This window comes from Ceratotherium simum, chromosome 22, assembly GCF_057802395.1.
Source record: "Ceratotherium simum simum isolate JZ-2026a chromosome 22, ASM5780239v1, whole genome shotgun sequence".
NCBI classification, from domain to species: Eukaryota; Metazoa; Chordata; class Mammalia; order Perissodactyla; family Rhinocerotidae; genus Ceratotherium; species Ceratotherium simum.
This window is the reverse complement of record NC_141921.1, coordinates 32,463,141-32,490,594: the sequence shown is the minus strand read 5'-3', so window position 1 is coordinate 32,490,594 and position 27,454 is coordinate 32,463,141. Positions and strand designations below refer to the sequence as shown.

The following is a 27,454-nucleotide window of genomic DNA, read 5'->3' as shown; positions in this document are numbered from 1 at the left end:
GAAAGGGACTTGCTGGATCAGCTCAGCTGGGGTCTAGTACCTTCCCTGGCACCAGTAAATGATGACAATCTGCAACCACAGTGCTGGGCGGTTACTGTGGGAGAATTACTAGGAACTGGGAGACCCTCCCCAGTAGAAATCTACTGGAATGAGTCTGGGTTTGCCAGGCCAGCCACAGAGAATGTTCTGTATCCTTCCATGGACCATTGTTGAATAGGGTGAGCCGCCAGGGTGGTGGGCACTGCTCCAGCCTCACTGGAGCAGGCGATGTGGGTGTCCCAGCCCCAGCCCCATGGCACTCACCTTTCTCATGCACTCAGCTTGAGGGCTGCAACCCTGTGGGAGGGAGTGGCCCTCTGCCCAGGACTTACTGATGGGAGGGGGTGGATCAATCCCCCAGCTCCTGCTCCCGGCAGGGGAACAAATCTGGAGGGTCCAACACTGAACTCCCAAAGCCCCCCGGGGGGACAGGGCCCCAGGTGCCCAGAGCAGTGACCTGTTTGATTATGCACCTGGACCGGCTGCCTTCCCTCCCTGTCTTCCTGGAATCACTGTACTGCTTTATACCTCCAAATCCCGGATCTGGATCTGCTGCGGGGGACCCAACCCAAGCCCCCTGTAGTCTTAACACCCAGATGAGCAGGGAGGAGCCTTTAAGAAATGAGCACACACTTTTCCATTCAATTCTGTCTTTTTCTCTAAAAATAGAGCTCTTTATTTAAAACACTTTAGGGTAGACGCCAACAAGAATTAGGGAATTATTTAAATATGATATAAACAAAATTCAAAATAAATACAAATATCTAAGAACAATATATAATCTTCTCAGTACTCCGAAGAATTATACTGTTGCTTTTACCTAAGGCAGCACCCATGTTTTACCCAATGGCCTTCAAGGGTGGTCCTGGGGCTTCTGCTCTGCAGTTCCCAGCCCCCGTGTAGGCGCAAGGGCTTTGTAAACAAACAGTGAAGTGCTGAGCACACTCGACAAATTATTACATTGATGACCATGCTCTTCGTTAATGCTTCCCACCATTTTTCATTAATGACTTAATGACTTTAAAGGAGCTGAAATTTAGAATTACTAGAGAGCTCAGCTTATCTCAGAAATTAAACTTTGGAAAAAATGCTTAAAAAAAATAGCAAAGTTTAAGAATAAAGTGGTTCCTTCACACAAGCCTAAGACCATAGCTTTTCGTTTTTCGAAATTACCTCCATGAAGCAGCTCGGCTGGGTTCCAGAAAGAACATCAGCCTTGGTCTGCGTCTTTTCCTGGGAACTGGCCCTGAGCCACAGCCCTCTCCAGTTCCAGGGTTTGTTCTTCCTCGCCTGTGCTCAGTGAACAAGCCTCAACCCCTGTGGAAATGTACACACATGTGTGTGCGTGTGTGTATGTGTGTGAGGCCCAGCAGTGGTGAAGGCCTCCTGCCAGCTTAGTGCCCTTTGGAAATCCTGGCTGAGACCTCGGCACTGAGTTGACATGGCCCAGGGCACAGGGGTTGGCCCAGCTGGATAGAGACCAAAGATCTCACCCTTAGGGACATACATAGTAAGTTACCATTTCAGCTTCTTTGTCTGCAACAAAAGACAGGTGTTCAATTTAAAAACTGGCTTGCTAACTTTTTCTTTAGCAGTGGAACTGCCAAAGCACAACCTCACGTGGGCTGCCTCTGTGGTTGAAGTCAGGGAGTCCTACAGCCCATGGCCCCCCTGCAACTGACAGTCCTCCCCACAAGACCCAAGGCATTTTGGGAACATGGTTTGAGAACCCCCCCGACCAGATGCCCTCGGGAAGCTTTTCCAGATCTTTCATTTAATTCTATACCCTCATGTTGGCTTCAAACAACACAGCTCTGTGAGTAAAATGGCTACTAAGATGCTTTCTTCACAAATGGAGAAATATAAATCCTGGCAGGTGAAATAGCAGGCCCCAGATCAGAGCCAAGATTGTTCAGATCCCCGGCCACAAAAATGACAAAAATCTGGGTCCCTATTGGCGAAAACTCAGCGAGGCTCGTCCATGTACCAGTGGGTGTAGGTTAACAAAGCAGTTGTTTGAGAACACTCATCGTACCCCCAGGTAAGGACTATCACCTGTTTCCAGAAGACACTGGTTTCTCATAACTGGAAGGGAAAATGGGATTTCTTTACAACCACAGTCATCAACCAAAGGGTCTAAAGTTCTGTCTGAAATAGGGGTCACAGGTCCAGGAGTCCAATGCTCTGCCGGGTCGCTACCCCACCCCCTGGAAGGTGGACTGTTTGGTTCTTCCTTTGCTGGGAAGAGAGGGACCAGGGTCCCCCTTGGCTGGGCTCTGGCTTCTGAGAGCTGAGTTTTCTGATGGGGGGAGGGGTTGGCAGTGAGGGTGGAAGAAAGGAGGTAGACTAGAGGCGAGATGAGCTGAGAGGTGACTGCTTCCAGTTGCTCTGAGGGTAAGGGTCACAGGGGGGAGATGCCCAGCGGTCTCCTCAGAGCCTGGGTGGATGGAGAATACTACTAGCCACCAAGTGGAGGGAGCCAGTGACGTGGCAGGCACCATGCTACACACATCTCCCTCTTGGAACCTCACCACACCCCAGGTGGCAGTTACAGATGAGGAAACCAAGGTACAGAGAAGGAAGGCAGCTTACCCAACGTCACACAATTTGTAAATGGCAGAGCTGGGATTTGAACCCAGGTCTGTCTGATATTAAAAACTGTGCAATTCTGGGTCTTGCCCTGTGGTCCAGTGGTTAAGTTTGGCGTGCTCCACTTCAGCGGCCCGGGTTCGGTTCCCAGGCGTGGGCCTACACCACTCGTTGGCAGCCATGCTGTGGCAGTGACCCACATACAAAATAGAGGAAGATGAGCACAGATATTAGCTCAGGGCCAATCTTCCTCAGCAAAAAACAAAACAAAACAAAAAAACTGCAATTCCATGACTCAGAGACTGGGATTTGAATGACAACGACCCTTACCTCTCCCTTCCAACACCCTCAGCTAACTGGATTTTTCCTCACTAGGACCCATCCTAGGGGACTCATGAATCAGGAGGCCGAGACTTGGGGGAGGAGGGAACTCAGTGGGTGCTGGAGAAAGGCACGACTCTGATACAGATGTGCCTCCAAATTCCCTCCCCCAACAAATCCAGATGGCCCCTTGTGGTGTCAGCTCTTGATTTCCACCATGACCTGACCTCACCTGTTTCACGTTGCCCAGGGATGACTTTTCCATATGGCCTGTCAGCCCAGGGACAATGCGGTGATCTGACACCCGACCAGCCTCTGACCTCAGCCCATCCTTGTCTCCATCCATCCCAGAGCTCAGTCCAAAAGCCGGTTGGTCATAGGATGGGGTGTCTTTTTAGAGCTCAACCCCACTGGCAGACAGCCTCTAGCTGGGGCTTCCCGAAGAGCTGCCAGAACCCTCTGCACCTCAATGATGATGCTCGCAGGCTCTCAAGTCTCGGTGGCATCTTGGGTCCTTGGGAAGCTCAGCAGCACCAGACTTAGTGGGAAGCCAGGGGACAGTCACCTGGCTATGTAATGCCCCAGTGTACTGCCCCTGACCTCGGTGCTCTGGCAGCTGTCAGCCCCCCCGCTGCCGGCACTGCTGTCCTCAATTTCTGATTCCATCCCACCCTCTTCTTCTTCCTCCTCCTCCTCGGGGCTGCTGTCCCAGCAGAAGGTCAGTGTCTGAAGGGAAATTGGGGGCTCCCCGGGGATGAGCTTAAGCCCTGGTGACGAGGAGCCCCAGCTGGCCCAGGAGGAGAGATCATCTCTTGGGGGCTCTTCCAGAGAACCCAAGTCCTCGGATAATTCGGATTGTGGGAGGGGCTCCTGACACCTGTCCACACCCGGCCCTTGGCCTGGCCCCTTCTTGGCCAAATAGCCAGAAGAACCAGCCTCTTCCCAGGGCGACGAGCCCCCACTGCTGGCACAGCTTGTGTCTGAAGAATCCCAACCAGGGGAGCCTTCGGCCTGGACCAGAGCTGTCCCTGCCTCAGAGCGTCCCGGGATCTGGTGCTCCTGCCCCAGGAAGGAAGGTGGCTCAAGGTAGGGCTGGACGCTGATGCTGTCGTCTGTGTCCTCCTCATCCTCCTCCTCATCTTTCTTTTCCTCAGCACCGCCCTTCTCTGATCCTGCCTGGACGGTGGCTGGGGCCCTGACTCCAGGGATCAGCCTGACCCTTCTGGTCAGTTCCTTTTGGGGACAGAGGATCAAGTCATCTGGAGACTCTGGGCCACTGGGCTGAAAGGTTGCCACGGGGTGTCTGTGTCCAGAAAAGTCCTGATGGGGGGAGGGGAGAAAAGAACTGAAAATTCAGGCTTTCCCGAAGCGTGACTGTTGTGATTTGGGTTCCCCTGGAAACAGACCCTGAGACAAAAATTCACATGTAAATAGTTTCTTTGGGAAGTGATCCCAGGACACGCTAGGGAGGGAGTGGAAAAATTAGACGGGAGTGGGGGGAGCAGCCAATAGGGGGCTGTTATCAGGCCAGTTACCCCTAGGGCAGCTGGAGCTTATTCCTGCTGGGGACTCGGGGAGCCACTGCAGCGCACACACCTCAGAGCACCATCGGGGAGGGATGGAGGGGGCAGCGACGGTGCTAATTCCCTGTCTCTTGCAGCCTGCCACGTGCACGGGCAGAGTGGACACCAGAGGCCAGAGACAGCCCCCAGGATGCAGGTGCTGGCCGCTGGAAGTCGAGCTGGCGACTTTCCACGTAATGGGAAGGTAGAGGGATGGGGCGGGGTGCAGATGCGTCTAACACAGAGACTGTCGTTCAGTTAGTGGGCCTTCCCTGCAGGGCCTGAAGCCAGGAGCTTTGAAAATACTCCCGTGTGCAGGGACACTCCGAATCCACCCTCAAGGCCCCCACCCAACCCTAGTGCCCGCTGAGGTTCACCTGTGGCCCAGCCTCCCTCGCCAGGTCCTCATCTGAACAAGTCTGGCCCATCTGACCTCTCCAGGCTTCCCCCTGCCCCAGCTGGCCCCCAGCTCCTAAGGGAGTAAGCCAGCAGAGAAGTGAGGAAATTTCAGGGTTGGCTTGGGCAAGACTCACTCTCAGTCAAATTGTGAACTAAGTGTTGGGATCCTTCTGGACTTCGCCTTTTGGCCCAACCCTCTCCCCCTGCCCTTCTGGGCATCTCTTCTGAATCCCAAGGCTGGAGCTCTGCTCTTGGCCCCTGACAAATCCTTAGCAGAGATGAAGTTATTTAACCAAAGGGACTTATGGCACTTCTCCCTCCCAGGTATATTTGCTATTTGAATTTGGTGCCAAAGGAATGAATTACTAATGGTGGAAATTTAGACATGAAGACAGGAGTTGTTTTGCAGGCTGAACCACCTTGATAGCCTATCTGAACTACCTCTAAGTCCAACCCTACTTCCTTACTCTTCAACACCCCTCCCCCTCTGTTGCACACCCCCAGATTTCCCATACCAGGGCCTGTGGCATCTTTGCCTGCTGAAACCAGGGGTTCCCCAGGAAGCTCTTCCAGATCACACGCCCCGTGGCAATGACCAACAGCAGTGGCAGCAGAAGCAGAAGTAACACCAGGAATGTCCAGTTGGCTCCTAAGGAAGGGAAAATCATAACAACTACAGAAGCAACAACGGCTCCTGTCTATCAGCTATCTACGTGCTGAGGGCTTCACATGCATGATCCTATTTAATCTTCATAAGAATAAACCCATCCTACAGACTGTGAAAACCAAGGTTCAGAGAGGTCATGTAAACTGCCCAAAGACACACAGTGAGTGTGGTGCAGCTGGGATTTTAATGGAGGTGAGTCTGTCTCCAGACTCATGTTCTTCACCGTCATCTTACGAAGATCCTGCAGCCCCAGGGGAAAAGTCCCTGCTTCTGTCACTTTGCACCCACCTGGCACCTCCAGGAAGAAGCAGATGGGCTCAGAGAACTTGCTGTATATGGAGTCACCGAAGGTGTAGATGGTTCTGGCGCTGAGGCAGTGCTGTCCGCTGGTGGCTGGCTGGAGGGGGATCTGGACGGGCTGGCCATGGGGAGTGACTGGAAGTCGGGTCTGTTTGGAGAGAGAAGCAGGAGTGAGCAGATATGCTGTGGGGACCGGCTCCGTACAGCCGGGACGGGGTGGGGTCGGCAGGCAAGATACAGCTGTGTCTCGCATCTTCTTTTCCTGCATTAAAGTTTAAGCGTTAAGGGAGCTCTTCCCAACACTAGCTGGTTTCTTTCCCACTGAGTCTCAAGGTCGGGACAATGGTCTGGGTTCGAAAGTAGCCCCGACACTCAGGGTCCCTCCCGTGTGCACCCCACCAGGGCCTGCTGGTCCTCACTTGGACCAGCAGATTCCACAGGTTTCCTACCCTCAGGGCCTCCCAATCTACTGGTGGGGGGACATTATTCAGCCATTACAGACACCGACAACTCTAGAGCTGCCCTCTTCAAGGCAGTAGCCGCTGGCCACACGTGGCTATTGAGCGCTTGATGTGTGGCTGGTCCAAACTGAGATGTGCTCTAAGTATGAAACACACACTGGCTTTCAAAGACTAAGTGAAAAAAAAAAAAAGTAAAACATCTCAATAATTTTTATACTAATTACATGTTTAAATGATAACATTCTTTTGGATGCAATAAAATCTATTAGGAAAATTAAATTTGCTTGTTTCTTTTCACTTAATGTAGAACATTTGAAATTACACATGTGGCTCACATCATATTTCTAGGGGACAGTGCTGGTCTAGACTATTCGTGAGGTTCTGGAAGGCAGGGACCACAGTGGATGATCTATAGCCCCAGGACCCAGAGCACTGCCTGGGCAAGCAGGCCTCCTGTAGCCCATCATACTCCAATCAGATTTTATTGGGGGAAAAAAAGGGTTTCGTAAATTTAAAAAATAAGTGGAAAATGGCTGTGCTGCTACCACCTGTAACAAGCAAGGAGAGGACGCCCTGTACTTGGCCTCTTAGGTGGAGAATGGTGGGGTGGGCCGCAGGCCAACCGCACTGTACAGAGTCAGGGGGTGACTGCCAGGAGTGAGGGGTATGCAGGGAAGGCTTCTTGGAGGAGGCTGCAGGGAGTAGGCTGGGAGGGTGAGGAGCACTGGGGTTTGGTGGGTCAGTGGGGGAGGGAGGCCCAGCCTGGGGGCAGGAAAGGGACTTCTCACCTTGTTCCTCATCCCCTCCTTCCAGAAATCCACCTCATACTTCAGATCTGGCCGGGGCATGCAGAAGGGCAGCTGGTATGTGGCATTGACGCTCAGGATCTCCTCTGTCCGGCTGACTACGAGGACAGGCGGGGCCGGCTCCACTAGTAGAAACAGAACAGGACCAGTCAGTACACTCTGGGGGCCACAGTGCGTCGGTTCCCCTGGCTCCAGGCAGGCCTGCTCCTCACCCAGTCCAGGGAGCTCTCGTGAACAGGGGGAAGCAGCATCAGTGTTTGTCACGGCCGTTTTATTGAAGCCTTGCAGTGGCCCTGGAAGGGAGATATCACTATTCCCATTTTATAGAAGAGCAAACTGAGGCTTCGAGAGGTGAAATGACCAGCCCAAGCTCACGGTGACCCTGCCTGTACTCATGTCGTCTCCTCCACCTGGGTGCCCTTCACATCTCACTGGTCTGTCAGAATCCTGTCCATTTCTATCAGTTTTCTATGGCTGCCACAACACATTACCACAAACTTAGTGGCTTAAAACAACACAAATTTACTATCTCATAGTTTTGTAGGTCAGAGTCCAGGTGAACTCAGCGAGGTCCTCTGTGCTGGGTCTCATGAGGCTGAAATCAAGGTGTTGGCTGGCCCGGACTCTTCTCTGGAATCTCTGGGGGAGAATTCACTTCTGTGCCCATTCAGGTGCTGGCAGAATTCAGTTCCCTGTGGCTGTAGGGCTGAGGTCTGCTTCCTTGCTGGTTGTTGGCTGGGAGCCTCTCTCAGCTCTGAAGGCATCTGCATTTCTCAGCATGTTGCCCCTCCATCTTCAAACCAGGAATGCCACATTGAGTCCTTCTTACACTTCCGATCTCTCTGACTTGCCCTTCTTTTACATCTCTTCTGCCACCAGCTGCAGAAAGTTCTCTGTTTTTAAGGGCTCCTAGGATTAGATTGGGCCCATTTGGATAATCCAAGATAATCTCACTATTTTAAGGTCCATAAACTTAATTAAAATCCTTTTGGCCACGTAATATTAACATCTAATATATTCACAGGTTCCAGGCATTAGGGCATGAACATCTTTGGGGGGGGTCATTCTGCCTGCCATGGTCCTCTTTCTGACCACCAAAATTCATATCCCTCTCAAGTGCACAGTACATTCACCCCATCTCAGGGTCCCCCAAAGTCTCATCCCATTAACAGCATCAATTCAAATTCCAAAATCTCATCATCTAAAGTATCCAAATCAAGTTCAGGTGAGAATCTGCGTACCATCCACTCAGTACGACTCCCAGGGCACAATTCCTATCCATCGGTGAAACTAAAGAACGAGTTATCTGCTCCCAATAAAAAATGGTGGGACGGGCACAGGATAATAGTTATAGCCATTCTGGTTCAAACAGGGAGAAATAGAAGGTAAAAAGAAGTTCCTGGTCCAAAGCAGTTTTGAAATCCAGCCAGGTGAGCTCCACTGGGTTTCAAGGCCTGGGAATACTTTTCCTTGGCTCTTGGCACTGCTCTCTGGGATCTTGGTTCTGCCCTCTGAGTCATCCTTCCTTTTCATGAAAGGTAACAAGTATTTGCACTTAAGTAGTTTTATCAGTCGCTTCTTGCCCGTAGAAATTGGGGGTCCAACAGCCTTCTTTCATTTCATACTCTGTCTGTCCCTTTTAGTCCAAGCTGGCAGTGTCTCTGCTGATATAAGATTCTCAAGAACTTTACGGGTCTGCTGTGGATGTCATGGAGATCCACTCCAATAGACAGAAGCCAGGTCCACAAATCTTTTTGAGAGAGCCCTTCTCTCTTTTTGGCTTTAGCTGAGATGGCTGAGGGGTATCACTCTTTAGCATCGTAGAGGCCCCTTGATTTGATCGAGGGGAACTGTGATTCATACTCTTAAATCTTTTCAAAGAGCCTTTTTCTTGACTGAACACTTTGATCTTTTGATCCTCCTGAGATTTTAGTGAAAGATCGTACAACCACACACTTGGCTACTTCTTTATGGCACACTTTTGGGACCTTAATTTCTTAATTTTAGTATCTTTAGCCATCTGGATAGGTTGAGAATCTCCCAAATCATCAAGTCCTGGTTCCTTTTTGTTTGGGTTCTTCCCTCAATTTCTCTCTCTTTCTCTCTCTGCATTTTGCTGTAAGTAGCAAGAAGAAACCAGGCCATGTCTTCAACACTTTGCTTGGAAATCTCCTCGATATATATCCAAATTCATCATTTACAACCCTACTTTCCACATACCTGCAGGACACACTTCTAAGCTTTCTGCCAGTATATAACAGACATCCCCCTTCTTCAAGTTTTCAGTAACATATACCTCACTTCATTCTGTGAGACAGTGCCTTTCATATCCATACTTCTACTAACAATCTCTTCATGATCATTTAAGTATTCTCGGAGGAGATTTAGGTTATCTCTATAATGCTCCTCACTTCCTTCTGAGCCCTCACTGGCAGAGGCTTTAATGTCCACGTTTCTACTGACAGTCTGTTCAAGATCATCTGGGCTTGCCCAGCGGCTTGAAGATGGAGGGGGCAAGTGACAAGGAATAAAGCAGTAAGAGAAAATTAATACACCATTGTTCAAGGTCCAGCTGAAATGCCGCTTTTCCGTGCAGCCTTCCCTGACTCCCAGCCAGCAGGGAGCTCTGACCACACTGGTCATCCCTGTCCTGTGTCTGTGCTCAGGGCAAATATGTAGCTTCCCTGAGATGCCACTACTTATGTGTTCAGGAAATATCCACTGGATGCTGATATGTATTAAGCCCTGCAGGGAGCTGTAGGGAACGGAGAGATGAGGCCTCACGAATCCTGACCTCCAGGAATTGGAGGAAATTGGGGGAAATGAAATACACAAACTACAAAACTCAAGACAGAAAGTGACCTGGGCCGCAGCTGAGGGCAGAAAAAGCCAGGAAGGGTCATTCAGGCTTGGGGTGTGCTATAGGAGAATCAGGAGAGCTTCAGGGAGGGGGAGGCAAAAAAAATTAATTAAAAAAAAAAGTAACCTCTCTGCATCTTTCCCTCTATTGTTCTAATCTCTTATTCGTATCCATCCAACTATTGCAGTGATTCATCCATCATTCTTCTAACCAGACTGCCTTCCTGGCTGCCTTCCCTTCCTTCCTTTCCTTTCCATCTATCCAACCTTCCCAACCATCCTTCCTTCCTTTCTTTCCAACCAACATGCCTTCCTTCCTAGCCATCCTTTCTTTCTATTCATTTACACTTTCCTCCTTCCTTTTATCTAGCCACGTAGCCTACTCTTCTACTCATCCATCCTTCCCATCCATCCATTCTTCTTTTCTTGCCACATCTCTTTTCTTCCTTTCTTCCTCTTTTGCCTCTCCTTCCCTTCTGCTCTTCTGTCCTTTCCCAGGCAGCCAGCCTTCCTTCTATACTCCCTACCACTGATTCATACATCTGCCTTCCTTCCTATCCTCCATCTCTCCATCCATACTTGCTTCCTTCCTAGGAAGCATGTGTCTTTCCATCTAGCCTCCTTCATTCCCACTCCTCCATCACTGCCGCCTCTCCATGTTTTCTCTCTCCTTACCCACCCATCTTTCTCTTCCTTTTATCCATCCACCCAGCCAGCTTCTTCCCATCCAAATACTCTCTCTTCCTTCTCTGCCATCCTTCATTCAATCTCTTCCTCCCCTCCCTTCAAGCTCTGTTTTGCCCTCAAACATTTTGAGAAGCCTGGACAACAAGTTACAGGTCTAAGCTCCAGGAGGCTATTGTCTAAGTATTTATTCTCTCCTTCTTACCACCCCACCTCACTCTTGATCTGGCTCAGTGCCTCATCCACGATCAGAAAGATCCAGATTCACATCCCATCTCCACCACTTACTAGCTGTGCATCCTGGCAAGTTACTTAACTTCTGTGAGTCTTGCTTTATTTATTTTTAAAAATGGGGTTGATGAAAATGAACTCCACGGGTTTGTTGTGAGAATTAGAAATAAAATGTATTGGGAGAAAAAGTGCTCTCCTCACTAACTGTTATGGGTGGAAACACTGGTGATTCCTGAATGTGGTAAGTTGGGGAATGTTTTCCTCTCTATTTTTATCTTCTTTCTCCCCCAAATTTCTACAGTGTATAGAAATTACTTTTGCACCCTGAATTTTAAAAAACTGTTTCTTAAAGAGAGAGGTTGAACATAAGAAAAATAGGAACAAGTATATAAAGAGCCTGTGTAGTTCATGACCAAGGTTGTGCTCAACAGAAGATAATGAACATTATTAGAGGAGGTGCAAACTGAATGGCTGGCACTGGTGGAACTCCCCTAACTGCCTGCCATGACGTCAGGCTACTCAGACACGGGCCGGAGCCCACGGTGGGCTGCCACAGAGAGCTGCCCTCTGCTATGGGGAAAGAGGAGACAGATGGCTAGGACGACAGTGCCACTGAGCCACGTTCTTGGAGAGAGAGCCTCCCACAGGTCCCTTACCTACCTTCAAAAAGGTAATCCAGGTACTTGGACTCCACCCAGGGGGACGTGGCGCTGGGAGAGACCACCCGCACACGCCCCTTGAACTTGTTGTACAGGTCTTGTTTCTTCAGGCACATCAGAGAACATGCCAGCTCTCGGATTCCTGCACACTTTTCCACTTTTCGCCACCGTCTGGGGGTTGCAGAGCTGAGGGAGGAGACAGGAGAGCTTGGGCCATGGATTCAGCCTCTCGGGGCCAGGGAACTTAGAGAACATGTGATCACTGGTCCCTCCATTCTGCCTGATTGTCCATCTGTCTAACCATCAGCTGAGCTAGGATGAGAATGGTCCAGTTAGGAGCTCAGGCTCTGGAGTGAGAGGCATGGCGGGAAATGTTGGCTCTGCCCCTCACTAGCCCTGGGACCTTATGCAGGTCACTGCCCCTAAGCCTCAGCCTCCTCATCTGTCATGCATCCCTCACAGGGCCGTGGTGGTGGCTGCTATTCCTGGTGCTAGTAACCATTTTCCACGTTTATTCATTCAGGCATTTGTGGACCACCTGCTGTGTGCCTGGCACCATGCTGGGTGCTGTGTGGGTGTCAGAGCGGAACATGCACATCCATGACTCCAACCTCCTGAGAACACTGAGATCCAAAGAAGGGACCTGCATGACTCCAACCTCCTGAGAACACTGAGATCCAAAGAAGGGACCTGAGCGTTGGGTATTATTCTTGGGGAATCCGCAATGCATGACAGATGAGGTCCTGCCCTGGGGAACTTAGACTCTGGTGGGAGGGGATGAGAGACAATCATCACATCAACAAGACAAATTCCAGAGCTGGTAAGTGCAGCGACCTTAGGGTAATGTGGGAGTGACTCCTTCCAAAGGCAGCTTGAGAAAGGCCAGGAAGAGAGTATTGAAGCCAAGGCTGTGACGATGAGAAGGGAGCCAGGTGAAGGCTTAGGGGAATGGACGGCAAGAACAAAAGCGCTATGACGGGAAGGAGCTTGACCTGGCCAGAAAAAGCAAGGAGGCCAATGTGGCCGAAGCCCAGTGGACTGGGAAGGAGAGGTGTGGACAGATGAGATGGGAGTGGAGAGGGGGGTGGGCAGGGTGGGCAGAGTGGGCAGGGCCTCGCCATCTTGGTAAGGAGTTTGGATTTTATTCCAAGTGTGATAGGAAGCCACTGGAAGGTTCTGAAGAGGGGAACTGAGGTGATCTGATTTATATATATATATATATACACATATATATACATATATATATGTATATATGTATACATATACATACATATATATATATATACGTATACGTATATATATATATGTATATGTATATACATATTTTTTTTTTTTTGGAGGAAGATCAGCCCTGAGCTAACATCCATGCTAATCCTCCTCTTTTTGCTGAGGAAGACCGGCTCTGAGCTAACATCTATTGCCAATGCTCCTCCTTGTTCCACCCCCCGCCCAAAGCCCCAGTAGATAGTTGTATGTCATAGCTACACATGCTTCTAGTTACTGTATGTGGGACGCAGCCTCAGCATGGCCGGAGGAGCGGTGTGTCGGTGCGCGCCCGGGATCCAAACCCGGGCTACCAGTAGCGGAGTGCGCGCACTTAACCGCTAAGCCACGGGGCTGGCCCTGATTTATATTTTTAAAAGATCACTCTGATAAACCAGCTAGGAGGCTGCAGCTGTGGTCCAAGAGAGAACAGTGGTAGAGACAGTGAGAAGGGGTTAGATTCAGGATATATTTTGGAGGTAGAGCCAATAGGACTTGCTCATGGATTGGATGTAGAATGTGAGAAAAAGGAGAATCAAGGACTACTCCTGGGTTTGGGGACTGAGCCATGGATGAATGGAGAAAGCGGAGATGGGGGCAGGCAAAGAGAATAGATTTTTGAGAAGAATCCCTCTGTTTCGTTTCCTGGTGGAGTAATACTATGTAAACATTAACAAAAAAAGGAACTGGGGTAGCTATATTAACATGAGACAAAATATAGATTTCAAAGTCCAGAACAAAACTACTGAAAGATTGAAAAAAATCACTACCTAATGATAAACGATTCCATTTACCAGAAAGATATAAAAATTCTAACTTATTTGTGCCTACTAAATAGCTTCACACTCCACACAGAAAAAACAGACAAAACTACAGGAGAAACAGAAAATCCACAATTACACTGAGAAAATTTTAACACACCTCACTCAGTAATTGATCATTGAACAAAGAAAAATAATCAGTAAATATGTAAAAAAAATGAACAACATAGTCATTGAAGTTAGTCTAATGAACACATATAGAACAAAGTGAAGAAACTGGTTGAGCCGCACATGAATATTAACAAAATATTAACAAAAATATTAACAAATATTAACAAAAATATTAACTACTAAAAATACAGCAACTACCAAGAAATTTCAAAGAATAGGTATCTTACCAACTATTTCCTCTGATTGCAAATAAACCAGTTAAAAATCACTAATGAAAAGAGAACTAAAGAAAGTTTGAAAATTTTTAAATGTTTTACAATAACTCATGGCGGGGGCCGGCCTGGTGGCGCAAGTGGTTTAAGTGCACGCGATCCGCTGCCAGGGCCTGGGCTTCGCAGGTTCGGATCCGATGCACCGCTTGTTAAGCCATGCTGTGGCGGCCTCCCATATAAAGCAGAGGAAGATGGGCACGAATGTTAGCTGGGGGCCAATCTTCCTCAGCAAAAAGAGGAGGATTGGCATCGGATGTTAGCTCAGGGCTGATCTTCCTCACGCACAAAAAATAAAATAAAATAACTCATGGATCAAAGAAAGAATTATGGTGGAAATCTGTAAATATCTAAAACTGACCACAAAAATAGTACAAATAAAAATTTATGAGATACAGTTAAGTAATCCTCAGAGGGAAACATATAGCTTTAAATACTTATAACAGAAAATAAGAAAGGACAGAAATGAATAAGGTAAGCAATCAACTGAAGTCAGAAACACACGCCAAAAAACACATCTACGAACAGATCAAAACTGTAACCACTACTCAAAAATGGGTTATAAGACACAAAAACGATACCAGACATGAAAGAACAATATGAAACAGAATTAGAGAAACTCAGCAAGGAGGTAGCAGAACAGAAAGGAGGTGACAGGAGAGTATCAAATATTAAAAAAAAAAAAAACCCTCATTTCAGAAATGTAGAATAAATTAGAAGCCATACAAGAGCAAATGAATAACAGATAATGCCTTAAAAGAAACAGAAACTGAAAAGAAGGAAATTTTGAAAAGTCACAAAGAAACAGAAACTTTAAACGTTAAAATTATAAAACTTCTAGAAAAAAGCATAGAAGAATATCTTCATGATGGTGAGTCAGGCAAATATTTCTCAGGACACCAAAAGCTTTTGATACTGAAGAAAAGAAACCTCATGTATCAGTCTGCTAGGGCCGCTGTGACAAACCACCAGGCTGGGGGGCTTAAACAATGGAAATTTATTTCTCACAGTTCTGGAGGCTGGAAGTCCAAGGTCAAGATGTCAGCAAGTTTGCTTTCTCCTGAGGCCTCTCTCCTTGGCTTGCAGTTGGTCACCTTCCCGCTGTGTCCTCACATAGCCTTTTCTCTGTGTGTGAGCATCCCTGGGGTCCTTCCTCTTCTTATAAAGACACCAGTCCTACTGGATTAGGGCCCCACCCTTATGACCTCATTTAATCTTAATTACCTCTTTAAAGGCCCTACCTCCAAATACAGCCGTATGGCTGGGTGCAGGGAGGAGGTGTTAGGGCTTCAACATATGAATTTAGGGGGAGCACGATTTTCACACACAGAGAAAAGGCTATGTGAGGACACAGCAAGAAGTTGGTCAACTGCAAGCGAAGCAGAGAGGACTCAGGAAAAAGCAAACCTGCCGACCTCTTGACCCTAGATTTCCAGCCTCCAGAACTGTGAGAAATAAATTTCCTTTGATTAAGAGCCCCAGTCTGTGATATTTGTTTACGGCAGCCCTAGCAAACGAATACAGATTTTGGTACCATAAGTGGGTGCTAATGTAACAGATATCTAAAAATGTGGAAGCGGGTTTGCAACTAGGTAAATGGTAGAGGTTGGAAGAGTTCTGAGGTGTATGTTAGAAAAAGTCTATCTTGAAAAGACTTGGTAGGAATATGGATGGTAAAGGTGATCCGGGAGAGATCTCAGATAGAAAGGAGGAACGTCTTATTGGAAACTGGAGGAAAGGTGATCCTTGTCATAAGTGACAAAGAACTTGGCTGAATTATGTTCTAGTGTTTCGTGGAAAGTAGAAATTAAAAGTAATGAACTTGGATATTTAGCTGAGATTTCGAAGCAAAGTGTTGAAGATGTGACCAGGATTCTCCTCGCTGCTTGTAGTAAACTGACAGAGGAGAGAGATAAACAGAAGGAATTGTTAAGCAAAAAGGAACCAGAACTTGAAGATGGGAAAATTCTCAGCCTATGCATACTGTAAAGAATAAGAAAGCATGTTCTGCAGAGAACAGGGTGTGGCTGGAAAATCATTGGATAAAGAGATCTTGGGTGTGACTCATGGGCTTAATCAGCCATCTCAGTAGAAGCCAGGAATAGAGATGGGATTACTATATATATACATATATATATATAATGATATATATATATCACCATATGTATCACCATAACTCTGTTCACTGAAAAGATCTAAAAACAATAGCTAAGTAGTGATTAACAGAGCTAGCACACAGATTGTGCTCTTTAAAACTATTTCCTACTAAATGGAGAAATCGCTGATTTCAGGTTTTAGGTCAGGAATTGTGCAAAAGAGCCCGGAACATCTTATCATAACAGGCAACAATAAAGATATCAAAGAACTAGGGCCAAGTTAAAAGGACTCAGGAGCCAATTTGAAGAGACTTTCACTGGCCAAAGGTGGGACAATTCAAGCTTCAAAGAGTAGAATAAGTTGCAATGGATTAAAACCATCAGATATGTTTAAGTACTTGAGTTCATAATGATTAAAACAAATGAATTGATCACCCATGGGAGATGATAGGGAACTAATTCATGATCTTGAAAACTGGTAAATAAAAGGAAAAACAATCAAGCACTTATTTTGTCTTGCCTATTTGAATCGTACCACTGAATATCAAATACCACATGAGGGGAGACATGTCTTTATAAAATAATTCCAGTGAACAAATGAAAAAATAATACAATTAGAATATCACCATTTTGCAATCCTCGCAGGTGTTTAAAAAGTGTAAAAGAGAAGGAAAATATCACAAAGGTCCAGAGGATGGGGGTTCAACTCTTTAATAAATTGATCCCAGCTCTACTATTCCCAGCTGTGTGACTTTGAGCAAAATACACTCTTGGTCCTTCAATTTCCTCCACTGTAGAGTGGAGCTACTGAAGCCTTCCTCACAGGGCTGTGTGAGATGGAATAAATACATCTAATGCATTGACAGCGCTGACACGCAGCAAACACACAGCACACCTTCGGCGTTTTCTGCCTCCCAACAGAGTTCTACACAGCTCTTTCTTTCGAAAGCTCTCTTGCAGTCTGTCCTCCAAGCCAAGCCTCCATCACTCACATCTCCATGCAACGGGTGGAGCGACCGTGAGGGAACAGGACGAGCACAAGCCTTGGGGTCAGACAGACTGGGGTTTTTCTTCTGGCTCCACCACTATCTTCCTTGGGCGAGTCATGGCACCTCTCTGAGCTGAGTTTCTTCATCTCTAACTTGGGGGAATGCAGCGCCTGCCCGGCGAAACTGGGAGGAAGCAGTGAAATATTCGTGCAAGGCCCTTAGCACTCAGCCTGGCACAGGATGGGTCCTGAGTACAAGGCAGTTCCCTCTCCTTATTATTTCTTCCTTGTCACCGATTCTAGATGAATCCGCCTGAGTACCTGCTTTTATCATTGTACTCTCCTACTTGAGAACTTCAAATGATTCCCCACTATGGGCACGGATGGTGAATCTGCTTCCTTTTTCAGATTCATCTGGGTTAATAGTGGCTGCCTGGGCTGCCAAGTTGAGAAAGACCCCGAGGTTCTGTGCAGGCTCCGTGGGGAAAAGTGCGATCATCTAGCGATGCCTGACACGGCTCTGCAGGAGATACATTTGCCCTCTCTTATCTGCTGGAACAAGTCCAGGCACCACATCCAGGCCCTCATAGCTCCACCCAAGCCCTGCTCAGACTTTTCTCAGAGATCCAACCCACCCGTGGCAGGCCTGTCACCTGTGCACTATTCTCCGTTCAACATCATTCTTACTTCTTTTATCAAATGCCCTCTCCAGATACCTGCCACATGCCGTCTCCCACAGACCCCAGAGAACCAGCAAATGCTGCCCACACTGAACGCAGCTATCCCAGAGAAGGCCCTCCAAGCCCTGCCCACCTCCTCACCACCCCCCACCCCAAGCCTGGAGGCTCCCCTTTACCTCTGATAAGCCACAAAATAGGTCACGTCCTGGGGGCTGCCAGGTCCTGGGAGCCACGTCAGGTACACGCCGAAGTTCCGGGAGAGCAGTGTCACATTCTGGGGAGGTGCCAAACGGGGCCTCGCTGTAGGGGAGAAAGAGGTCATGAAGCGTGGAGCTCCTGGCTGGTCTTGACATGGGTCATCTGGAGCTGAAGAGGGCACAGTGGGCAGTCAGCTGCTCGCTGAGTTTGAGAACCAGGAGTCTTGTGGGGTGGCTGAAGCACAGGGGACCTGTGGCAGGCTGGGAACCCGGGGGTCAGGACTCCAGTCACAGCCATGCCTCTGGCTGGCTGTATTGCTGCCCCGTCCCCTCCCTCGGCCTCAGCGCCCATCTGTGCCATGAAAGGAAGCTCCTCTGGGACCTGAGGGTTCCAGGAGAACACCACAGAACAGGATCCCGGAGGGTTCCAGGAGGGAACAGGCCTGAGGGTCTCAAGCAGCAGGGGCTCTGTCTCGTTCTCAGCCACGTCCCCAGAGCCTGCCTGCAAGGGGCCCTGACACATAGCAGATGCACAATAAACACGTGTTGAGCGAACGAATGAATACTGGGATAACCTGGATTATTCCAAAGGCCTCCTAACTGGTCTCCCTGCCTCCAACCTTGTCCCCTCAATCCGTTCTCTCCATAGCAGCAAGGGCTAAAATGAAAGTCAGATCATGTCGCTCTTTGGCTTTAAAGCCTTTAATGGCCTCCATTTCACTCAAGGTAAAACCTAAAGTCTTTACAATCACCCACAAGCCCCTACCCAAGCTGACCAGCCCTTGTGCCCTCTTCTCCAGTCCCCTGGCCTTTTTGCTGTTCCTAGAGCCTGCGAGGCATGCTCCCACCTCTAGGCCTTTTTCTGAGCTGTTCCCTCCCCCTAGACTGTCCCCTCCAACCCCCCACCGGAAATCCATCTGACTCTCTCCTCTGCTTCCTTCTCATCTCTGCTCAGACGTCACTGTCTCAGAGACACTTGCCCTAACCACATTTAACGGCTTCCAGTTGCCCTCCTTGGACCTCCCCCTTCTGACTGCTCCCCCTCATCTTCTGAAACATGCATCTGATTACACCACTCCTAGTTTCATGCCTTTCCCTTGCCCTCAGGATAAAGTCCACGATCCTTATGAGGCCCGTTGAGGCCCTGCCAGCTTGGCCTGGCCAGGCCATCTCATCGACCTCTTCTGACAGCTCCCCCCACACTCACCAGGCTGCAGCCGATGTTCCTCCTCGCCCTTCTCAAACCACTGCGTTCCTCTGGGTGTCTTTGAACCCAGGTATCTTTGGCTGCCTGGTGTTCACCATCTAATCTTTTAAAGACTTGATTCAAACATCAGTTCCTCCAGGGAGTCTTCCCTGACATCTCTAAGAAGTGGTGGTGATGCTGCTGCTGCTAATATTGAGCAGTTAATGTGTACTGTGTCCTAACTATGTGTCAGGCACTAGGCACCTGCATTTTCTCCTTCAATCCTCCTCACATCCCTAAGAGGTAGGTACTAATTACGATCATAACAGATGAGGAAACTGAGGCTCTCTCAGCTAATGAGGTATACAATCAGAATTCACATCCAGGCCCAGCCCACTCCAGAGTCTGAGCTCTTGACCACACTTCCTCCTCTAGGTTCTTTATGGGGCATGTTCAGCTTTATTCTTCTAACATCTATGGACCACTATTGGTCAATGACATCTATTGACCACTGTGTGCCAGAGGTTTCCAAGAGGAATAGAATTCCATTCCTGCCTTTTAGGAGCTCATGGTCCCGGGGAGAATTCTGTGCCCTGAAGTGTTACGTGGGCCATGATGGAAATCATACAGGTTACAGAAGAGCATCAGGGAGGGAGGGGCCAGTTCTACTGATGGCTCTTAGCTGGGCTCCCCGCCCCTGGCCTTTTAGACCCAAATATGGGTGCCTGCTCCCACCCCATCCTGTGTCCTCTAGCTGGAACTGGATCACCAGGATGCTGATGCTGTCATTGCTCCCAGCTTCTGGACTTTCTAGCAGGTGGCCGGCAGGAAGCCCAAAACTGTCCGCAAGCAGCTTATAAGGTACCCCATGGGCAGGACAGGACAGGTCCAAAGTCTGAGCTTGGCCAGAGTGGAGAAGCGGCAGCTAGAAGAGTTACCCTCTATGGAGCCTTCAAAGGGTGCCAGGCAACGGTTTGGCACTTTATACACAAAACCTCATTCAATCCTCAGGACAAACCACCCTATGGGGTGGGTGTCATTCCCCTTCCATGGAGGGGCACTAGGTTCAGAGACAGATGGTAAATAATTTGCCTGAGGTTACACTGCCAGTCTGTGTGGGAGCCAGGATTTGAATCTAGATCTGGCTGTGTGACACCCAAAACCATCACACACAGTTTGTGTTGCGTACATTAAATATTCCTCGGTGAAAGTACCGCTAGGTCCAGACGGGAAAACTACTGAGTTTGACAGCAAAACAGGGGGACAGAGGACCCCCTCCCGCCCACCCCTACAGGTACACTGTCCCTTGTCAGCTGCAGTGACACTCACTGCTGCGGAGGCCCCAGGGGCTGGGGCACCGCTGAGCTGACCTAGGAGGATGGACGGCCCTGCTCCAGCTGCTCACCCCACAGCCAAAGCTGGCCATGCTGGCTTCAGCCTCAGTCTTCTCCGTTCTGTGTGCCTCACCTCCGCTCTCCTTCTCGGGCAATTCCCTTAATTGCTCTGAGCCTCAGTTTCCCCAACTGAAAAGGGACAAAATAATACCTACCTCATAGGACTGTGGGGTTGTGATGCTTAAATAGGATAATGTGGTGCCCAGCGCAAAGAAGTTGCTCAATAAATGTTGGCTTTTAATATTATTATTAGTTTATGTTGGAGGGCCCTTCTAGCTCTCAAATTGTGAGTCTAAGACTAGTAGAATATCCTGGGGGCAATTTTGGGACCTTCTCCCTGTATTGGGTGGGCCTTGGTGGTTGGGTCCTATTTCAAGGTATTTTGTACCCTGCCACCTTATTCACCAGTGAGGGACTCAGAAAGAAGGTGACTCGATAGAACAGCCGGGCACAGGCTAAGCCAGAGCTCCCTCCCCTCAGGCCTGGTGGAGCAGCGGGCACCCCCAGCGGGAGGACGGGAGCAGACTTCGGGGGAGGGCAGGGCACTTCCGTCTGACTTCCCGTAAGAGCCAGATTCAAGCGTGGTTTAACGCAGGGGACAGCGCTTCCAAGAAACCTTAAAAAAAGCACTTTTTACATAAATGCGCCTGCTTTTTAAAGTGCCACTGTCTCTTTTCCCCGGTTCACCCGAAGCTGGACTGGCCTTAGGAAACTGTATCAGTTTCCACCCAGAAGAAAGGAATTTCAAAGACTCGGGTCTGTTTAGTCCTCGGGAGAAGAAAGCTGGTGGTGGGTGGGCAGGGCCGATTTCGCAGCCGGCTCCAGTGGCTGCGGGCGGGCTTCGGACCACGTCCCTCCCTCCTTGGAGCCCCGGGTCCGGGTCCGAGGGAGGGCACGGCCCTGCTGGGGCGCCCCGCGCCTCCCCGCGCCTCCCCGCGCCCCGCGCCCTTACCTGCAGCGGACTGCAGCAGGCACAGGAGCAGGGGGGCCCACTGCCGGGCCCCGGCCATGTCGGCCCTTCCGCGGCCCGGCCGGCGGGGCCAGGTCCCGCCTCCCGCCTCCCGGCCCACGGCGACGCAGCCGGCGGGGAGGCCGAGCCGCGGGCCCGCCCCTCGCGGGCCGGACTCTCCGGGCTTCCCCTGGGACAGCCCCGCCGAGCGGGAGGCGCAGCTCCCGGCTCCCGGGGCCGCCCCCGCTGGACAACGGCCCGTAGCTTCCCGGTGCCTCCATCCCGGGGCGGCGGGCGAGGAAAACTGTTCATTATCAAGAACCACAGTTAGGTTTGCAAGACGCGACTTTCGAACAGGACTAAGAGAAGCATTCAGGGCCAGTGAGACCACACAGTCTCAGATACCACCGGCTGCGGTATCTGAGCGTGTTCTTTGTGCCAGGTACAAGCCATGGTACTTTTCACACATTATCTACTTTAATCCCCTCGGGAATCCGGTGGGACGGTCCTGTTATTCTCTATGTTCTTCACAGGGCCGGTGGCAGCCTCCAGAACTCAATGGCTTGTTCTGGGGAAAGCTGGTCCCTCCGACACCAAAGCCTGTGGGGTGTTACCAGTCACCCGAACAGTAATCGCTTCCAAATAAAGGAACCAGCCTCACCGCGGAATAGTCTACAGTCATTAAAAAGGACGTTGCCGAGGCATATGTAGTGACTCGGGATGTTTACCATATGCTCAAAGGCAGAAAAGCAAGTACCAAAATATGGGCCCATTAAAAAGATGTGTGTCTATAGGCATAGATGGATTTGCAAGGATATAACATCAATATGTTAGTGCTTGTTATCTCTGGGTGGTGAGGATTTTTTTTTTTAAGTTTCTCCTTTCTGTTCACGTTTAGTTTCTACATTTTTCAATAATTTGTATGTATTGCTTTTCCAACAAGAAAAGTCATTTTTATTCTAAAAATAATCGTAGTTCTGCTTTATTAAATATGTTCTTTTCTGTCCTTCCACAACACTTGAAGGAAGTATTGCTTCCTCTTTACAGATGGGGAAACTGTCACTCTGAGAAACCACAGAATTGGTGCAGGTGCTAGCTTCTGGACTCAGTCCCAGGGCTGTCTGATTCCATGGCCATACCGCCTCTGGGTAACTGCTTTGTTCACTCTCTGGGTCTCGGTGACAGCCGGGTGACCGTTGGTCAGTTGTGACCAAGCCCATGAACTAGGACCAGACGCGTAGCAGAGAGAATCCTGGAGCTTGTCCCTGTCACAGATGCCGGCTCTCAGCTTGGATGCCAGCAGTTCGTGGGACAGAGAATGCATTTTCACAGAGCTGGGTGGATCCAAAAGTTGCCCTGAGTTTGGCCGTGGGTGCAAACCTTCAGAAGTTTCAGGATGGTTCTGAGATTTGTGTCATGCCGTCACCTCAGTCAGCACTTCTGAACAGGGGCTCACAGAGGCCACGGTCGGGCCTCAAAGGCAAGGAAGACGGAAGAGACCTCAAGTGCGAGGCACACTTGAGTATCTTGGAATCTCTTCTGAAATTGTGACTTCATCCGACAAACTTCAACTCTTTCAGATCCAGCATCCCACTGAACTGGGCACAGTTTGGCAGTGGGGACAGAGGCGTCTTCATTTGCCACCTGCTCCACCCACTCTGCTTGTGTGATGTTAGTCTGAATCTAGCACCTGCTCTTTTTGACAAAATTTGCCACATGCTTGTTCTCCTCTGCTCACTTTCCCTCTATCTCATACTTTCAAGTTAGGAAATTGTGTGTCTGGATGCCTTTGAGCATCAATATAAAAGGACATTTGTGACCACAAACTCAGGCAAGTTGCATCCCTCAAAACCTTAAAAAAAAAGTCATCTTGGATGCAAGTGAGAAAATCTCAGCCGGTTACCACCGCCTAGCCTCTACCTAGGTCCTCAGCGTGCTGCTTCAGTTTTGCTCAGGTATCTCAAATAGCAATAATAAAGCCATTCTGGAATTAAATGGGTATATCTCTATGGACATCTCTTTATCTAAAACAGCATTCAAAAACAATATTTATTGAGTCCTTGTGATTTAGCAGGCACTACAGTTTACATATATTACAGTATTTAATCCTCACAACAATGCTGTGAGGGAGGTATTAATACCTCCTTTTGACAGGTGACACTCTGAGAGGTTACACTGCTTGCCTAAGGTCACACAGCTCATTAGTGACAGAGCTGGGATTCAGACCCCAGTCTGGCTGTCCTAAAACCTGTGGGTTTAAAACTTCTGCTTTTCAGCTTCCAGATGGTTAACAGTAGACAAAAATAAAATTCCCCTGTCTCTATCACTTTCTGATTTGCAAAGATCACAGCACTAAACTCTCATAAGCAGCAACATGGGCACTGGAGTGCCAGCCTTCTCTTTGGACTGGATTATTAGGTGGAAGCAGTGATGCTGGTAAATATTTAACAGCTGGGTCTTGGGCGGCAGGGGAAGACCTGCTTGGTAGCATTTGCCCATATCTGTGATGTAAACACCTCCACCATGGTCAATTTCAACATGAGGTCACTGAACACAGAGTTGGGAAGGAATACACACAATCGGCTCTTCCCGAGCCTGTCAGCCAGCTCCAGCACACTATGGGGTGAAAGAACCACGACTGAGCTGTCCCATGTTTAGAACAAACCACAGCCCCAGCCCTAAGCGGGCTATGGGCTCATGTTGAAAATCTCTGGTCTGCAGCATGAGGCTCAAGATCTCTTACTCAGCAAAGGCTTTTATAACATGGCCTCCACCTACCTTTTGAAGCTCCCTCCAGTTCTCCATGCTCCAGCCACATAGAGTCCTGCTCATTCCCTTCCCTCTCTCCTCCTGGCCTTTTCAAGCACTGTCCCAGGATTCCCTTGCCAGGCTCATCCTCCCTCCAGTCTTCTAGCCAGCTCCTAGTCTTGCTTCCAGCCTCAGCTCGTGTGTCACTTTCTCGGGGAGCCATCGTTAACTCCCGATTTTGATTTGTTCCCAATCTGCATAGATGTCTCCGTGGTAACACTTCATCATCAATTCATAGAAATCATTCTAGTGCCTTTAATGTCTCTCTTCCTGGATACACCCTCAGAGCCTGGCACCTAGTGGGTAATCAGGGAAGATTGAGTAACAGACCTTCAGTGTCTGGGGCTCAGTCAAACACAATTCCAGACGCCTCAAACAACTCAGCCCCACTCCTAGCTGGCACCCAGTAGCCACACATTAAATGTTTACTGAGCTGAACTTGGCATGTGACTCATACTTAAAAGACCTCAGTATCTCTTCTGAAAGTATGACTTCACAGACATGCCTCCCTCCACGGATGAAATTTTACAATCACGCCTCTCCCATTGACCCCGAGGTAACATGTATAAAACCACGTTACTGTATGAGAATTCACAGCCTTCTCTCTCCTGCCTGGACTGGAACTGGGGCTTGGAGAAGAAAGGAGCAAGTTTAGGTGCCAGCTGCTGTGAATACGAGATGTATGAAGAGAAAGGTGGAGAAAATGGATTTTAAAACTTTTAACAAAAGTCCTGACTTTTGTTAGGACTAGAATCTCTTTAGGCATCTTTTTCAAGGCTAAAGTAAAGATTTTAAATGGTTGAAACTATTGTTGTTTTGACTGTTGTTTTTCTTGCTGTTGTTATTTTAATGCACTGCGGGGGAGAGGCAGGCCCCAATACAAGAATGAGAAGGCCCATTTTTTTTTTTTTTGGTGAGGAAGGTTAGCACTGTGCCAGCATCTGTTGCCAATCCTCCTCTTTTTGCTGAGGAAGATTGGCCCTGGGCTAACATGCGTGTCCATCTTCCTCTATTTTATATGTGGGATGCCTGCCACAGGATGGCTTGATAAGCATAGGTCCACGCCCGCAACCCGAGCCTACAAACCGCTGGCCGCGGAAGTGGAGGCGGGGAACCCAACCACTATGCCACGGGACTAGCCCCAAGAAGGCCCATTTTTATATGGTAGTATCATTCAAGACTTAATCTGGGCAAGGACACAAACTCCAAACTAGCTGAAGCAAAAAACGAATTCTACAGGCTCACCACATTGGGAAATTCAAGGGTAGGTGTGGCTATGGGACAGCTCGAGCAGAAAAAGATTCTGATTGGCCTGGCTTGGGTCACATGCCAGTCCTGAACCAATCGTTGTGGTCAGGGACGATAGAATACTCTAACTGGCCAGAGTGGATAGCATGACCTCCCCTGAGGTAGGAGGAGTGAATGGAGCACCCTGATTGACAGCCCCTCCAACCAGGCGGAGTGGAGGAAGGGTGGCTCCCCAAAGAATGGATGCTGCAGAGACAAACAATATATACCCACTACAGAGGGTTACATATGACGAGACCTCAGAGATCATCTACACCAACATCCTACCTGAAAGTCTCCTTTCTCTGATATCCTGGAAAGATGGGCATCCATATGCTGTTTGGAATCTTCCAGTGATGGGCTCTCACTACCCTTTGTGGCTGCCAATTCTGTTTCTGAACAATTCCAGTTAGGAACATCTCCCTTAAATTGATCTACCTCTTTTTTTTTTTTTTTTTTGGTGAGGAAGATCAGCCCTGAGCTAACATCCATGCCAATCCTCTTTTTGCTGACGAAGACTGGCCCTGAGCTAACATCCATGCCCATCCTCCTCCACTTTATATGGGACGCCGCCACAGCATGTCCTGACAAGCAGTGCATCAGTGCGCGCTGGGGATCTGACCCCGGGCTGCCATTAGTGGAGCGCGCGCACTTAACTGCTACGCCACGGGGCCGGACCCCGTTGACCTACCTCCTTGTAGCTTCCTGCAATCATCTAGCTCTCCTTTTGGGGCCTCACAGAATAAAACAAAGCTCTCCTCTCAGTGTCAACCTTTCAAATGCTAAGGTCTCCGGATCCTTCTTATCAGATGCTGTAGGAATGACGACCATTTTCCCGGGGGGTAAGAGCTCCAGCCTGGAAATCAGGAGACCTGGACCCCACCCTCATTCTGCCTTAAACGCAGAGGAGTGGCCACCCTGAGAGCAGTGTACACTGTTCCCATTCTTACACATGCAGATACCGTGCCCCCAAAATTCATATGTTGAAATCCTAACTCCCAAAGTGATAGTATTTTGAGGCAGGGCCTTTGAGAGGTGCTAGGGTCATGAGGGTGGAGCCCTCACGAATGGGATTAGTGCCCTCATAAGAAGAGACACCAGAGAGATCATTTTTCTCTCAGCCACGTGGGGATACAAGGAGAAGACGTCTGCCACTTGCAAGCCAGGAAGAGTGCTCTCAGCAGGAACAGAATCTGCTGACACCTTGATCTTGGACTTCTCAGCCTCCAAAACCCAAGAAATAAATGTTGTTTACGCCACGCAGTCTGGGATATTCTGTTATAGCAGCCTGAACTGACTGAGACAGATACTGGAGTAAAGGGGGGTTAAGGAACATGTCCAAGCTCACACAACTGGAAATGGGGAAGCTGGAATTTGCATCCAGGACCACATAATTCCAAAGCCTCCCCTCTTTATCACTCTATGGCCTTCAGCAAGTTGCATCCTTTCTCTGGGCTCAGTTTTCTCCTCTGTAATTTGGGAACTTTAGTGTGCATTAGAATCACCTGGAGGGTTTGTTAAACCACAGATTGCTGGGACTCATCCCCAGAGTCCCTGATTCAGGGGTGGGGGTTGAGGATTTGCATTTTAATAAGTTCCCACGTGTTGCTGGTCTGGGTTCCACACTTTGAGAACCACTGTAGCAGTTGATCCCAGCTCTAACATACCACGTTGTGTGTGGGGGGAATTTTACCTTTCCATTTAGCTTGGGCTCAGGCCTTTATTAAATGGTGTGTGTGTGTGTGTGTGTGTGTGTGTGAGCAGGCAGCAGGAATTTTGCTCCACAGTTTATTCAAGGGAAATTCAAGAAGTCGGTAAACAAGTGGGG

At 48.9% G+C, this 27,454-nt stretch overlaps 1 protein-coding gene across 1 annotated transcript; it reads right to left on the bottom strand.

The window, feature by feature from the left end:
• Positions 1 to 684: 684 nt before the first annotated feature.
• On the bottom strand, positions 685 to 21,601 carry IFNLR1 (interferon lambda receptor 1). The gene is made up of 7 exons (XM_004425732.3): positions 21,535 to 21,601; positions 17,982 to 18,105; positions 11,579 to 11,763; positions 7,127 to 7,269; positions 5,866 to 6,025; positions 5,426 to 5,559; positions 685 to 4,269 (listed from the first exon to the last, which is right to left on the bottom strand). The coding sequence occupies exons 1-7, from the start codon at positions 21,590 to 21,592 to the stop codon at positions 3,511 to 3,513; spliced, it is 1,563 nt and encodes a 520-aa protein (XP_004425789.1). The 5' UTR covers positions 21,593 to 21,601; the 3' UTR covers positions 685 to 3,510.
• Positions 21,602 to 27,454: the final 5,853 nt, after the last annotated feature.